At 34.8% G+C, this 16,805-nt stretch overlaps 3 protein-coding genes and 1 non-coding gene across 4 annotated transcripts; 1 reads left to right on the top strand and 3 right to left on the bottom strand.

The window, feature by feature from the left end:
• The first annotated feature begins 364 nt into the window (after nucleotides 1-364).
• LOC105282094 (cyclin-H) lies at nucleotides 365-2,261 on the top strand. The gene is made up of 6 exons (XM_011343809.3): nucleotides 365-481; nucleotides 824-1,048; nucleotides 1,130-1,303; nucleotides 1,374-1,599; nucleotides 1,882-1,993; nucleotides 2,074-2,261. Exons 1-6 carry the CDS (start codon nucleotides 365-367, stop codon nucleotides 2,213-2,215), a joined length of 996 nt encoding a protein of 331 aa, XP_011342111.1. The 3' UTR covers nucleotides 2,216-2,261.
• An 87-nt stretch (nucleotides 2,262-2,348) lies between these two features.
• LOC105282093 (homeobox protein ceh-2) lies at nucleotides 2,349-11,545 on the bottom strand. Its single transcript, XM_011343808.2, has 5 exons — nucleotides 10,783-11,545; nucleotides 10,378-10,500; nucleotides 5,720-5,946; nucleotides 3,295-3,431; nucleotides 2,349-3,183 (listed from the first exon to the last, which is right to left on the bottom strand). The coding sequence occupies exons 1-5, from the start codon at nucleotides 10,943-10,945 to the stop codon at nucleotides 2,970-2,972; spliced, it is 864 nt and encodes a 287-aa protein (XP_011342110.1). The 5' UTR covers nucleotides 10,946-11,545; the 3' UTR covers nucleotides 2,349-2,969.
• On the bottom strand, nucleotides 3,860-3,932 carry Trnam-cau. The gene has a single exon. It is a non-coding gene; the product is annotated as a tRNA-Met (tRNA).
• Nucleotides 11,546-12,949: 1,404 nt separating the features above from the next.
• Nucleotides 12,950-16,775, bottom strand: LOC105282092 (UBX domain-containing protein 4). The gene is made up of 7 exons (XM_011343807.3): nucleotides 16,314-16,775; nucleotides 16,015-16,149; nucleotides 15,480-15,928; nucleotides 15,126-15,398; nucleotides 14,742-15,056; nucleotides 14,426-14,658; nucleotides 12,950-14,286 (listed from the first exon to the last, which is right to left on the bottom strand). The coding sequence occupies exons 1-7, from the start codon at nucleotides 16,393-16,395 to the stop codon at nucleotides 14,151-14,153; spliced, it is 1,623 nt and encodes a 540-aa protein (XP_011342109.1). The 5' UTR covers nucleotides 16,396-16,775; the 3' UTR covers nucleotides 12,950-14,150.
• Between the last annotated feature and the right edge of the window lie 30 nt (nucleotides 16,776-16,805).

Here is a 16,805-nt window from a genome sequence, read left to right as displayed (position 1 = left end):
TTTATGAAATCATACATAGAATTACTTTATACACCGTTTATAATTCCAATCATAGAAATTTTTAGATGAATATTATATGAATATTAATATTTAGATGAATATATACGCAATATATTCTTTCTACAAGTATAAATAATGTCGTGCACTTGAAGATATGCAGATCCTGATTATATCAGGGGCAAGGTGTTTCAGAATATGATTCGTGCTGCGCTCTACACACAATGTGCTCAACTCGCTTCCACGTTCAGTCGTTCAGTGATACTTCAGTGATACTTATCCGCACTAGTTTGTAATTTCGTTCTGCGATAGATGAACGTAAATAATTGATACACTTGTTTTTTTTTCTATTACTTGCATTGTCAAGATGTTTCCGCACAGTTCGCAAAAGAAGTACTGGATATTCAGCGACGAGAAGGACTTGACTATGCTGAGAGAAAAAACTAACGCTGAATTTATTGCAAAGCATGGAACTAACATGACGGTGAGTCCATTCTTGTATAATATTTAATTACATTCAATTAGCTTTCTTCTTGAAATCATGTATTCGTCTGCTTAATTATATCTATGTGTATTTTCAATGTAAATTTCTAAGATTACTTACAAAAGTACACATTTTGAAAGTATAGGTTATGTTTGTAAATTTAATTTAATGCTTATTTTATATTTATTATCAAGATATTACGGATTTAGTTAAATATATGCCATACTTATTTACATTAATACATGTTCGCAATTGATAATTAACAATTTACTACAATTTACTACATTGTGTATAATTATATGGTTATTCAAATATCTTACAACACAAAAATTCTCTGAACAGCCAGAACAAAGGGAGGAACATTTTCTCTCACATACCGAGGAACGTACGTTGCTCCGTTTCTACGAATTACAATTAAGAGATTTCTGTCGTCGATTCAATCCACCAATGCCACGTGCTACCATAGCCACTGCTTTACATTATTTTAAAAGGTTTTATCTTGGTAACAGCGTGATGGATTATCATCCCAAAGAGATCTTGGTTACTTGTGTTTATCTAGCATGCAAAGTAATTATTTGTCTTGAGATATATATTTTTCATAGTGATATTTTATAATATCAACCTCCTCATACAAATACTATGTTTTAGGTCGAAGAATTTAATGTGTCTATATCTCAGTTTGTAGCAAACATTAAAGGAGATAGGGAAAAGGCATCTGATATAATTCTTAATAATGAACTGCTTCTTATGCAGCAGTTGAATTATAATCTTACAGTGCATAATCCATTTAGGCCTGTGGAAGGGTTCATGATTGACATAAAGGTATATAAGTCCTTACTTATACATGTGACTACAAGAAATAGAAAGAAATACAATATGTATGCTTTTATAGACGAGATACACATCTTTGGAAAATCCTGAGAAATTAAGGCAACACATAGATGAATTTTTAGAAAGGGTTTTCCTGACAGACAGTGTTCTTCTGTATGCGCCAAGTCAGGTTGCGTTAGCTGCAACATTGCATGCAGCATCGAGAGCTTCTGCAAATTTGGATAATTATGTCACCGACATATTGTTCTCGAGAGAACAATTGGGAGGAATTATAGAAGGTGTACGAAGTAATTATGTCTCATGTATTACATGAAATTATTGGGTTGGTCAATAATTTAGCTATTTTTTGCATCGTGCACCCATAGATGGTTTTTCTAATTCACGTAATCGAGTTTGTGCAAGTTGTTTTTAACGCTAAATTTTGATATTTGTGGAATTTCAATTATCTCTCATGTTGTATGCCAGTGTTAACCGTGTCATCTCTCGAAAACAAAGGAAAATTATTGGTCCACCCAATATGCATTTTTATGAAATACAGATTAGCTACATTTACAAATTAACTCTTATAGAAATACGCTCAATGGCAAAATGTGTAGAACCACCTTCTCGGGAAGTAATAAGAGCTTTAGAGAAGAAATTGGATAAATGCAGAAATCAAGAAAATAATCCGGATAGTGAAATGTAAGTACATTTCTATATAACTCTAGTATTGTTATATTTTTAAAGAACATTTATGTAAAAAACCTACTGTGTGATTTTAGATATAAGCAGAGAATGCAGGAAATGTTAGATGAAGAAGATTTGCAAGATAACGAAAAGTATGCAAAGATTATTCAAGACCAGGCGGCCTATGACGACAAAATTTTGGGTGTTAATAAGATCTTGTCTCCCTCTGCACTGTAATAATTTAAATGTAAATTTTGTATAATAATATATCACTTAAAAATTCCTTATTGTGTATGATTCTAAATCCAATGTAATATTTCTTAAATAATGTACAATTTTATTTCCTTTTAATTTAATAATACACATAGACTCTTACAGCACTATTGTTTATTACATTTCTTTACATCACTAATCTAAGAATGTAAATGTTACTATTTGTTCGTATTCTTTAAAAAAGATTGCGTCACGAATACTATATCCACTTATAATAAGATATTTTTTATTTTGTATGCTTTATATATTCTTACTATAAATGCATCTATAAAAAATCTCGAAAGTTGTACAAATTTATTCATAACTTATTTTTACCTTACTTATATCCTTTACAAAAATTATATATTAAAACTTTTGTGATATTTTTTTGCATGATCTATATGTTATTAAGGAGCATTATCATTACGTGTCATATCTTTTTTTAATTAACTGTGTAATATATTTAATAATAAGTAGCACATAATTCATAACTGTAATGACACTTAAAACATTCTTTTTTTCTTCAATCAAGAGTTGCAGTAAGTCTGGCGCCAAGTATATTTATAGCAAAATAATCTTTTGATTGAGGCACTGTTATCATTTATGCGAATGATCGGTCTTTTGGGATATAACGTAGCAATATTGTTTGTAGCAATAATTGTTTTATGCCGTTTCAACATTATATTAAACAATTTAATTTAATATTTTATAGTATCCGTTAGTAGTAATTTATCTATAACTAAGGATTGTGATGCTTGAAGTCTAATCTTTGAGTAAAATGATGCGCGAGATGACTAGTCGATACATTTTGAAAAATAGGTGTTTGTTGTCTCATCGACAAATTGCTGGGCAGTGGTTGAACGATAGGTAATGCAGGAGGTAATGGCAACGGTGTTAAATGATGCGGGAGCAATGATACTCCCGGCTGCGGTTGCCCCGGGTAATTGAAAAACCTATGAAGATATATACACTTAAGAAAACATAGCATGTAAAAATTGTGTCTTAATACTTATACCATCTGAAAGAGTTTTAAAGATAATTGCTATTTTTTTATTAAATTATACCATAAGCGATCACCAACGAAAATAGGTCGCGGTGCTGGAATTCCTAGACTCGAGTAATATTGCTGCGCCAATAATTCCACGTCATTAGTGTACTTTCTTTTCCACTTGGTCCGTCTATTTTGAAACCATATCTTTATCTGAAAAAAAATAAAATTAAAAGTCGCGTATGAGTTTATACATATGTATATCCAGTAGTTGATCGCAGTATTTCGGTTAAACAATCTATAAGTACGAATAATACGAGCACTGAGCATTACTATTTAGAATACTAGTGTTTATTATAAATTCAAGTAAAGATTAAATATTATGACGTTCATACATTGATCAGGATAATTTTTTAATTAATTTAATTAGGGTGCTGTGGGATCCTGGTATGCCACTAACAGTACTAAGGAGGGTGTCGCAAGATATTTTATTATCATTACCTGCAAAACCACTAAGCACTCTTGTAAAGTACTTCTCATCATACGAAATTGACGAGAGATGCTACGAATTATGATACGTGAATTGACAGTATCACGAATGAAAAAAGGTTGAAAATCACTGGACTAGGGTGTAAAAGATTTGCCCCGGGTGAGGATCGAACTCACGACCTTAAGATTATGAGACTTACGCGCTGCCTACTGCGCTACCGAGGCTCTTGCGAAATCCTTCATAGATAATATTGATCATGCAAGCTAACAATTCTTGTTTTTTATAGAATATATATTTGCTACAAGCATTAAATATGAACGAAAAGGAAAATACATAATTCTAATATCACCAATCTATATGATAGTACATCTATGTACATATCAACTTTGGAATTTTGGCAAAAGAGAGTTGAGAAAATTGCTAAGGAAATATTAAATGTTAGTATATCGACTGTGTGATATTAATAAAAATTTGAATACAATCTAAGATAAAATGTTGAGGATTTCAAACACTAATCGAAAAGAAAAATATATTGAATTGTTTTTGCTAATGTTTGAGATTGATTGATTTTTTGTAACGATGCACAAACTGTAACAATGCTCAAAGCAAATTGAAATGGTATCTGATTTCACCCAATAATAGTAGATTATAAAATCATAAAAAGTGCATCTTCCGTGCAAGTTGGAACTTCTTGAAAGATCCAAGAATTGAGTTCGTAATATCTGGCTTGCGACCACGGCCGACCATGCATCCTAATTAAAAAATCGACGCCTCTCCGGTTCGTCGCCTCGACGGCGCGCAGCAGCCGTCGCTCGGTACATTTCGTTCCGCGGCGGATGCAAGCTTCGCGACGACGGAACGTATGAGATGGCCTGCGAGCAAGGGGAGAAAAGGGATCCTCCCGAACTGGCTCGTTAACTCTGAGAAATATTGTGACAGTTATGTCTACGGCACGACGCGTCTCCTTCTTGCCTCTGATCCGTCGTCCGATCGTTCTCCCTTTCGACCGCGATTGCGGAGATAATTATCCGCCTCGTTCGCGATATTTCGACCGGCGCTGGCAATTATTGCCAGCAAGCAACCGGTCGGCGATGACGGCGTAGTATAATCTCTGCGATGGCGAATATTCTGGGTACGCGTCGTAAATTAATTAGTTTAGAGCGCGGGTGGATATCAAGCCTACGGCTACAAAGTGCACGGCTGAGACTTATGCAACGGGCGCACTCCACACGCTTTGTGGAGGAATCGTCATCTCGGGAAATTATAGTACTGTCTCTCGTGAGACTGGCTAATATTAGAGGATAATATTCGGGCAAAAGACGAGATTATGGTCAATGCGAAAATAAGAAAGAACTTGAATATACGAAACGAAAAGTATCTCAAGTATGTCTTGAACATTACATGGCATAATTCTCATATCATATAAAATATTATTTAAATGTTTAGAAAATTTTGTGTGGGTTAGAATGTGATCTCAATAAAGGCTGAAATTCGGATTTTATTGAATACATAAAAAGACATTTCTGCAAAGATTAAGTATAGTATACTAGCAAAAACTTTCTCTTTATAACAGTTCGCGGGAAAGAAGGGTGGGTAAGTGCTAATTGGTCTTAAAGGACGATCCTCCTCTATGGCGCCACAATCTGGCGCCTGCACATGTGGTGCTCCTTGTCCCATAATTTAGAGTTGATTTTAAGGAAGTCGAAATACAAGGAACTTAAACTACTTCAGGTGCTGGAGAGAGTCTACGGAAGTCGAAAACATTAGCGCGATTTATTGGGTACAATATCCCTTTTTGGTCGCAAGTTATATTCATTGCCATCTTTCGTAGTCTGTTTCAACTGAATTTATTTATGATATACAACTTAATACAGGAATATGGTAAGATCGATAGTGCCAGATTGTTGCCAATATTTTTTCAGGACAGACCGTTCTCATTATCGAATTAGAATGAAGGAAATACAATTTTACAGAGAAGAGTTAGTGTATTTATATATCACGAAATATTTACTTGCGTTTCCGTGAGCTTTAAACTTTTGCTGAGCTGCAGTCGCTTTGCCACGCTCAAGTACTTGTTCCTTTCGAATTCTGCTTCCAAGGATTTAATTTGCGCGGCGGTGAACGCCGTGCGTGGTCTCTTCTTCCTTTCGTCATCGCTAATAGCGGTGGTTGTGCTCTCTTGGACATCTCTGTCGGCGCTTGTGGTCGAGTTCGCGCCGCTACTGCTGGTGCATGCTTCTGCAACAATGTCCCACGTCTTATACATAGAAGCACCTCAAACAACACAAATAGCTCTGCTCTGATGTATTCTTTAAGTATATTCTACAGTCAATATTAGCAGCGGCATGTATCAGAGACACGATGACACTTATGATACTACGAAAGCCGCAATCACGCCTTAATCACAGATTATCCGTATCATGTAAATGCCTTTTTGATGACCAAATGTTGGTGTGTCGGAAGTAAGCCATCAAACATGGCTCGATTAAGTAAACTGCAAATTACAAAGCACAAAGCACTGAACGTGGAAACGAAAAAGAGTGACGGCAAGGTGCGAATAATTGATGCGAGCAACGAGATCGCATCATCATTCACTCGAAACCCGTTGCATTCATTGTGAGCACCGTATCTTTATCCTTTTAATCGCTTTTGAATGAGTTTAACGCGAGCGAGTTCATGCTGTTGAGTAGGCGAGCGGACTCCAATTACCCCCATGGAATCCTCTTCCTCATCAATCTCGAGACTTTTTGTCCGTCGAAGTTGTTTATATTTATATTTATCCCGGCTTACAAGACGGCCGTACACGACGTCGCTTCGCGCATCGTGAGGAATGTCTTCGGGTTCGCTTTTAGGCGGTTGGTAACAAGACCACGCTCTCTTAAGCGCCGGAGGATCATCTTCTAATTATCTGCCCATTCGTCATCCGACGAAAAAGCATGGCACCGCGACGATCAACCGTGCTTTTACGAGACATTTACGATTAACGCTGAGAGCGATATACCAACCCTTGCTCAAGTAACTTCGATACTTTCCTAGCAGTTTTCCAAGTTCTCTTTTATAAACCAAATTTATCCAGCTTGTTACAGTAATAATGTATAATAATAATTAATATGATAATTAATATGAATAATAATTAATATGAATCGCAGTAGGGAGATCCAAAAAAATTAATCAAACAGAACAGTGAGCTTAAGAAGCATCTTGCTATATAAATTAAAATCGAAGTCAAAGAATAGATTAAAGAAAAAGAGAATTTCGTTGTGAAAAACTTGAAAATATGATAAAAGGTAATACATTGTTCACAATCAATCAATACTGTATAATTGAGTATGGATTATTTCGATGTCGATAAACTGAAGCTGTTCAATCTGCTGCGAGGAGATCAATTTAGATGATGATCTCTTGTGCACTGCACCGGCAATAAATACCTTGAAAAAACTGTTCATGACGATGTCATTGCGAGGAGCGCCGTTTACTGGCTACTAATTGTCAGATGGCGACGTAATTGTCGCGTTTCTCGCGCGTTTTTCGTGGCTCCCTCGCCTATAACTGTACTACAGAATCGTCGGCTAAAAGTGTACCGCCTCTAATTCACTTCGCGCGAACGCGCCACCGACGTACGCACTCGATGCAGTCCGTTGCATCTCGCGTTTTCAAAGGAGGATCATGTCAGCTGCTGAGATAGCGCTAACATTTCCTGGATTTGAGTCCTCGTGTATGTGGTTTTAAGTGTACGTGAAGAACAAAAGAATTATTTAGTACCATTACAGTACGTAAATATTAAAAATTGCGCTCGATGTGAATTACTCGTCTAATAATGCGTGACGCACGTGAGTTCACCACGAGTTTCACTCACAACCGGAAGCATGCGAAAAGAAGAAAGAATAAGGAGTCTGCAAGGGGTGAATCTCGTACGGCTCATTTGTCGTCGAGTTTCTGAGCCGGTTGCATTGACGAACGAGCTCTAGAAAGCAGCAGAAAAGGATTGGTGTAGAGGAAGCGAACGTAAAAAAGCCGACGACACGGAGGGCGAAGAAGAGCGAAGCTCAAGGGGCACGCCACGTTGAACGTTGCGGAAATAGAATACCACGCCTTCTAGTTTACCTAATTGCTGCGAGCCGCAGCGGACTTGTCTCCTAATTATTCGGTGACGAATGGCACGAGAGCACACGGTGCGCGATAAAACGCGACTAAATCTCATTCGTCTGACATTGCTGGCGATTTCATACTCAAGATTATCCACGAAAATTATTATTCCGTGTGGCCTATTGCGACCGTTAGTAAATCAATTTGGGGAATGACTCTATAAAATTGAAGCTGACACTTAACTACTGAATATTCAAACAATGAAATTATGTAAATCACCAGCGACATTATTAATAACTCAAGCAAGAAAATATGACAATAGTTCAATCTGCCAACTAAAGATTTGAAATATTTAACGTTTCATTTTCTACATTATAAACTTCTGTTTTGAATTTTGTCATTAATATTTTGACATGATTCGCAAAAGGAGACGAGTGTTTTATACATGAAAGTAGAATTATCGTTCAAAATCATATTTGTTTAAGAAGTATACACTTTTCTCGCATCGTCTTTTATTCGTTATGCTCTTTCAAAAAGATTTATGAACCACGTTGACGGCTTTGTAGTTGGACGCGACGTTCCACATATCTCAGTTCCAACACACGTCGCAAACGAGGATTGTCCTTTCCTTGGATCTCGAATTTATCACGTCTGCCATTACGGCGTGTAAATCACAACGCGCCCTCGAATGGGAATTACTCGTTGAGGTTCTCGAGAGCGTGCAAGATGCTGCAGAATTGAGTCACTTGATTCTTGTATTAATTATCTATGAAATATTAGTTAGGTCGTTCTGTATTACGCCGCGTTGGATGGCTATTGAAATATATTAAAGCAAATTTTACCTTTAACAACCATAATCTGACAATAACATTCTCGCAAATAATCTCATGAAAAATTTGCAATTATAAGAACAAATTACAGTGACATGCAACAATCAACAAAAGCAATAAATAAAACACTTTTTAACTTAATGTCTTTCTTATTAAACAATTTCTCTGTAACTTGAAAGGTTGTAATGTTCAAGAAGTCTTTTCTCATCCTAACTGAATTTTCCAATGATTTAACATATTTTTACAATAATGTTTTAGTATAATTTCGGAGAAGTCTTGCAAGCATCGTTCTTTTACATTTTGCTGTAGAGAGAGCAAGTTTTGCCATGTTTCCATGGCAGAATTAGCAGGAGACAGATAAATAGTAGACGAAGAGCAGGAACATTGAGTGGGCGTGGAGTCTACAGGAAGTAATGGATCAAACTCACAGGCGACGGTCTTCTCCACGCGATCTTATGAATTCATTGCAGCAAGAGTCCTATGTGGATTTTATAACAATCAGTTCCTTTGGTATTCACATAATAATGTTGCCAGCTAACCGATGTAAAACTAGTGGTTGGTCATATACTTCTTGATGAGCTCGAAAGCTCAAAGTAGTCTTTGGAGATCTTACGATATTCGCACACTTGCGCCGCCATTATTTAAGAAGCTACCTTTGTTTTTTATTACCATTGTCAAGATTTCACAGACAGTATAATGTAAAAAAAGAATTATGAATTCTACTATTGTTATGATATAAAACGAAAAGACATATTGCAGACAAGTGTTGTTAGCAAGATAAACTTTATTTTCTGAAGAAAATGTTCTTATTTTCCGTACGTTACTAAAAATGCATAATAATATTTTTCTTCAATCACAGCTTTTGAGAAATATCGTTTATTAACTATATAATTGCAGATAACATAAAAGGTGATATCATCTGTTTAGTAAAGTTACCAAACGATCGCGATCGCTTCCCCTAAATTAAATTCACATACGATGATTTGCAGATATAAAATTTAGGCTAAATAATTTTTCTTTGGTCTGTCGTACGTTAATATTTTATGATTGAAATACCGGTGTTTGACATCGACAAACATGACTTTATTAAGATTTAATCATTTAATTTGAGAAAAAAACATGCCTTAAGTACTTTTATATTGATACAATATCGATGTTATCGGCTAATAACTTCAATAGTTATTATCGATGAATTCAAATATTCTCGAAATCTTTATTTCCTTTGTTTTTATTCGAAATGTTTTTATTAATCAGATGATTTAACAAAATAAATACAGGTGGTACACACCTGTGTAATGTACAAACTTTGGCATTGGGCAGCGTTTATAAAAGGAAATTTATTTTTACGCACATTCTATACAATGAACTGTTTTATATTATAAAATTGTATATATATATATATATATGTATATATATATATCGTTCGAGATTGGAAAATTAAAATATATGCAGACTAGAAGCATTTAAAGAAAAAACTCTAAAATTTTAAACAATACTTTTAATACTATGTTTATCTATACAATAGTGACTTAAAAATTATTTCATCAAATGCGGATAACGTAATTAATTAGAATAGACAGTTTATTTTCTTTTTCATTAATACATATTTCTAATTTTCTCCTGTGAGAAATTTATATTTTGACAAAAATATAATTTGAGTTGAAGTAAAGATTCCTTCGAAAGAGATATATCGCAAATATTTATGAAATTGTCTAAAAGCGTAATAATGTTTAATTATACTCACGAAACTCACCATAATACATCTCTGGTTCAGGAGATGTTGAACATACCATGTCAGCATCGTCAAGCTCAATTTCCTCCGCCATTGACATGGATGAATCGGGTGCAACAAGCATTCCTGTTTCCAATTCATTGCCTGGCAAATGCGATTATTTTATTTAATTCTCATTGCGGATTAATTATTACGTCAAAAATATTCTCTGTCAGTTTATTATAGTTTCCTTTCACAACAGAAGGAAGGTATATATTGTTGATACCAAATAAAAATTACTAAAATAAAATATATGTCATTAACAAAACATGATTCAAAATTATCCAATGTAAAGATTGGAATAAAAAATAAATCAAAGTGATTTATCCTTTATCTTTTTATTTATAATTGTTGATTATGTTAGAGTATATTTTCGTAACTACTCACTTTCCTGACAGATTAATTCAGTTTGTTGTTCAAATTTATCCTCTTCTTTATCTTTGTTGCTCGGTGCTAATAATCTCTCGATGCTAAAGGAACATATCCTTGGATTTTCCGTAGAGTCACTCGTTCCGTTCGAATCAGATTTTTTTAACTGTTCATCGGACATTTTAAATTTGTTGTATCAAGGCACTATTTAGTAGCATACATTTTAGTCAATAAAATAATTTACAAAAAGCTTCTTCAATATCATCAGACTATTACTATGCATTGAAGTTATTTTGAAGTAACTTTTTCTGTCATATTATTTCTTTAATGGTTATATATCTAAATTCTTATCAGTCTTTAGTTAGTCATTATCCGTCACTTCAAAAATAACTCGGTTCGTCACGATTACACAATGATAAAACTTCACTAAAACTTGATCGCATGATTTTATATATTTCACTGCATCTCTTAGGAGTAGCACTTGGATGAAATTAAAAATGGAAAAACGGCGGCACTATTGATAATTGAATGAACAATGAGGTTGATTACACCGATGCTCTCTGATCTGTTCGAGAGATTAGAGCCGAAACCAGCGACTGTTTTGTCGGAGTTACTCACAGTGTCCAATATTTTTTTGGCACTCAAGTCAAATTCTTCGTTCCTCGAGGCGGTATCTCGAAGCCACGTGCTCACAACGTCATTGCAAGACCAACCAATCGCGCGAACTTCTGGGCGGATCTTGGCAAGCACGTGCGTTTCTGGAAGGAGTTTTTTAATGATCTCATAGTGCGCGACGGTGGCGTCCACTAAACGGTGGTAATGAGGTGACCATAAATTTCTGTCGTTGGCACGGAACACCGTTTAATAATCGTGATAGGGAACAGATGTGATACGAAATTAATACAATTATGAAACTTAACGATTTAATAGGATTATTTTATATATGAATGGGCTTTTTGGACTTATGTAAGAATGCTTCGAAATAGTATGTTTAAAAGATAATAATTACGTTAGATTTAAATAAGAAAAATGTTTTTGCATGTTTATTATAGAATTATTAGGTAAAATTTATTAAGCAAAAATGTATGATAAGTAGAGAAGGACAAGAACATAAACACTTATAGAAATGATCCTATATTGTAGTAATTTATTTAATAGTTATGTCACATACATATACATACATATTTACAAATTATGATATATAATGATATTAGTTCAAATATGTTGGTCAATATACATGAAAAATTCATACTGTATTATTAGACACAGCTGAAAACCGATGTCTCGCAAATATTCATGAATTTATATGATGCTGTCATTCCGGTGATTTTGTTTCAGCATGCGCGATAAATTATGATTATAATAAGATTATTATATCTTCGATCATGTATATCACCCTAACAGTTACATACGTGACATAGCGATAAAGAGATTAGAGACACGGTGTCATTTTATTTGTTTTATTAGAGCGAACAAAATGAATTATGAAACACATTTATTTTTAAACTGTGTGTAATCTGTTTGCCATTCCATTGCACATAGTGTTTTAAACAAATTTTGAATTGATAAAATATTATTTAAAATATTTAAGAGAGTGATAATAAATTAGGTTTTTCGGAACTAAAATGTTTCGTAAAACAGTTCTTTCTCAGAAACAACTGGAGACAGAAAGCTTGTTTTATCTGATTTATGGCGAAGATTGAAATGTGACGAAGTTTACCAGAATCTGTCAGTAGGTGTGACCAAGATCGCGTTACAGATCTAGTGGCTCTCTAACAGGTTCATAAGGGGTTTTAAATCCACAAAATCGAATGGTGACTGGCCAAGATGTTTGTTAATTTCACGCTTAATTGACAAGTGGCAATTGACAATTAATATGGCCATAAATCTTAGCTCCTCTTAAATAGGCCTGCTACGTGATACATGGACATGAAACGGAGGTCTCTGGTGTTTGTTTTCTCTTGCTGTGAACATACTTTGAAATATACTACGACACACGATGTTTTCATCTTGCAATTTCGTGCACCATTATAATAATAAGCAACATCATTTTGTTTGCTATAAACTTTAAATTATCACACATGAATAAACTCGATTGCATGATAACCACGTAGGATGTATATATTTTACGCGTAAAGTATATTAAAGAGGATTTATCTATAATAGTTCAATAAAAACAAGAAAGTCACAAACTTTTCTATTTATTTTTTAGGCATTAACATAACCGAACCCCTCTTATCAAGTGCACATTTGCAATAATATTAGAGAATAGACAAGCTCTAATATTATTAATGATTACTTATATTAATTATTAGGTTTACATAGACATTTATATAGGTACATTGTGAAGTTTAATACGTTAATACCTTTTCCTTTTCGACATCGCTAAAACGCTCATGTACATCTGCATGCTAACTGTATAGTCAACAATACAATTTTAAACAATCTTTTTTAATTTTGTTTCACCTAATAATATATTATCGATAAATGATATTATCGATTTATATTTGACTGTTTTCACGATAGGTAATATATAACACTGAAAACATTGTCCACATGATATTTAGGCAGTTACATATAGTTTAGGTAATACAGCAAGTGCTGTCGCATTCCATTGCTTTCAGCCATCAGAACACTATAGAAATATTCGCCATACCGAAAAGATTAGTTATCTTGACTCATGATAGTATTGTTATCCTTCTATTGAATATACTACGAAGTAGAGGACATTATAAAATTGGTATCATTTACAATAAGGAGAGAATATATTTTACTATTAATCAATATCATTATTTCGAGAATTTTACATGTAATTAAAAAGGAAACATTAATCATCGAACACGAGATTAACAAAGCGTTTAACATTTTAACGAATGTTAAAACTTCAATTATTAAAACTCAAACATTCTCGAAATATTAAAATTTTAGTGTTTTGCATATCGATATCTATGAAACTCGTTACATTTGGTCCATATATTACTTACAGCTCAACACATGATCGTTTCATGATCGTTTCTTCAAGATGTGTTCTATCATTTACTAATATATTTTGTTTGGTAGCATTACGATAAACATTGCATTATGATAAAAATGTAAATGATAAAGATACTCTTATTATTGCTGATTATGAAATGTTAATTGATATTTGTCTGCGTACTGCTATTAACATACGCTTAAAAATGTAAAAACGGAACTCGTTTGTTAAATCCTGATGATGTTTGTGCGAAAAATATATTGTACTGTATAAGTTTTAATGTCGTGTAACGAAGAAAAGTGTTGAACGTTAATTATAACACAGCAATTCCAGTATACCGGGAATTTAGTGATTTATTAAAAGCGATTGCTTGCGACGTAATTCAAGATTTGCGACGTGAGCGAGATTTGTGTTACATTTGTTGCGTGGAATTACCATTCCAAGTATTATTCTCATCATTATCATCCCCACCTGAATGCAGTCTGTGTACATTGCCTTGCGCTCTGATTGTCGCTCCTCCTTGATTACTCAAGTATCGTCTAAGCAAACTGCATCATGAAACGTTTATTTAATATATTAAAAATTCCACATTTTCTATACCTTTATTACATTATAAGTGCAAGTGCATACAATTTTATATTAATTATGTCTACGAGATTATTTAGCATAACCAGTAGGGAGACCTACCCCGAAGGTTGCACTACATTTCCTCGATTCGGTGAGATATCTCTTTCCGGCTCGTTTACCACTTCTGTGGAATCGTTGTTGGAATTGTCACGATTTGTCTCCCTGTTAGCGCCGGAAAAGTAATCTATTATATAGTTATAGATATGAATAACAGGCGTGAAGAAGGACCATATGAGACGAGAGAAGAAACCAACGTCCTGGGTGGTCGAAGTGACTGCTTTCGTGACATTAGACTGAAAGTACAAAAGTACGATGTGAAGTGGTTGAGCAAAAATTTGTAATTTTGGAAAATAATCTATACCACACGTATACTCACAGTTTTCAAAGGCAGAATCAAGATAACAGCGGTTGGGACTAGTTCAAGCTCCAGGAGAGTCTTATCGTTTTCCTCGTTCGTTAACTCCCTTCTGGGAAATGACGTAGACATGACGAATTGTCGGAAAGGTAACTCGATATTTTCGATAACGTAGGTGCGTAAAGCACGCAAAGTGCTCGTTGGTTCGAACTGTCCCGTGTACGAATTGCCGGACGGTAACCTGAATTGAATTCTAGTCACTGTTGCTGCACTGGACGGTAAACTGTGCTTAAGCTGCTTTTGGGATTGCTTCTGTTGTACCTGCTGTTGCTGTTGCTGTACAGAACGAAAGAAATAATGCAAAATAAGCCACCAGAACGCGGAAATCGAGATTAAAATGCTCACCTGCAGCGCGAGCTCCTTCTGTTTTCGCTCCAACTTGTCTTGAGCAATTTGTTGCCGGACCTTCTCGCGAGCTGCAGCCTCAGCAGCTTTCTCTCGCATCCTTTCTTCCTGCGCTTGCTTTATCTGCAATTCTTGTTGCATCTGCCGCATTTTTTGTACGTCACGTCCCATTTGACGCCGTTCAATCTCTCGTTCCCGCTCCTTTTTCTGTTCTTCCTCTAGTCGCTGTTTTCGTTGCAACATAATTAATTGTCGGGCTCTCTCCATCTTTTCCTGAAAAGATGGAATAATTGCATTGCACCAAAGTTATATTAGGAGTGTTGTATTTATCCTTATATCTTTGACAGTCCATACCTCAGCTGTCAATTCCACGTCCTGATTTTCTTGCATAGTTTCTGAATCATTCTTTGATGCCTCATTATTGTTTTGATTTTCTGTGTTCGATGAAGTAGCAGTCTTAACTGCACCTCCTGTGAGACCTTTTTCATCATTTGAAGAACTTGTTGTCACAGATTCTACTGTTGAAGTTAAACCTGTATTTGGATTAGGTCCAACGTTATTTATATTGGATGCAGTAGCTTCAGTAGCATTGTTATTACTACTGCTACTGGTAGAAGCCTCTCTCATTCTCTCTTCTTCATCGACTAGAATCGACAAGAAGTTTTTATTTGTTTTTCCCGCTTTCAGCAGCACATTGTTAATTTTCGATACTAATTCAGTCGCAGTTGTGTTGCCAGCTACAATCTCCAACGGTGTACCATTTTCACCGATAAAAAACAGCGATGGTACAGGCACTAATTGATCTATTTATTAAATTTAAGGAAAACTGGGAAATATGTGTGATAAGTTTCATGATGTTGAGACATAAAAATATTATATAAGAGGATACAAATCTGTGCAAAAAACCTATAAGCCTCAGACCCACTTTCCAATCTGATAGCAACAAAATGCTCTTCCTCTAAGAGAGAAGAAATTTCTGCAGTGTCAATTGTCTGTGCAAGTTGTACCGATGTGTCATCCTTGCCTGTAACGTTACACCAAAGTATGACAATGTCTACATCTGTGCAGATATGTTCGATCTATTTATTGGAACATCCGTATTGCTATGTACCATTGAATTAAAAAATTAAAAACTGTATTCTTGCGAAATGGACTCGGACTGTCTAACCTAAAGTTTTGATTACGCACCTTCAACGAACACCACAAAAACTGCCTTCCTAGATTTTGACGTTGCCACTGCTTCGTTAATACTTCCCACAAACCACTTCATTATTCGGCTGTATCTACGTGCTACGTTTTTTTATGTCTCCAAGCAATATTGTAATGACGTAATGAAGAAAACTGCGGAGTAAGTACACTAGAAATTTTGATGTGTTCAACGTTTGAAATTCGGAGTGATGTTCAGACAGATGTATGATGAGTCGTCACTCCCCACTCTATCTGATGACGGTAATGATTCACTCCCTTCCCCGCGCTTGTCCGTAAACATGCATTTTTCTTATTAATGCGATTGATTAATATTTATCTGCCAACCGAGCAATTAAATCTAGCAATTAAATTTTTCAAAAATAAACGCATCAAAATCTAAAACGAAGCATGTTATGCTCAAATTTTTCTGAACAATATGAATTTATAGTGTCGCTGTTAGTGACCATAAACCTGGACTATTTTCCATGTAGA

The sequence above is a fragment of the Ooceraea biroi genome, chromosome 7 (assembly GCF_003672135.1).
Source record: "Ooceraea biroi isolate clonal line C1 chromosome 7, Obir_v5.4, whole genome shotgun sequence".
Lineage (NCBI taxonomy): Eukaryota > Metazoa > Arthropoda > Insecta > Hymenoptera > Formicidae > Ooceraea > Ooceraea biroi.
The sequence above is the reverse complement of the archived record's forward strand: the minus strand, read 5'-3'. Positions and strand labels throughout refer to the sequence as shown.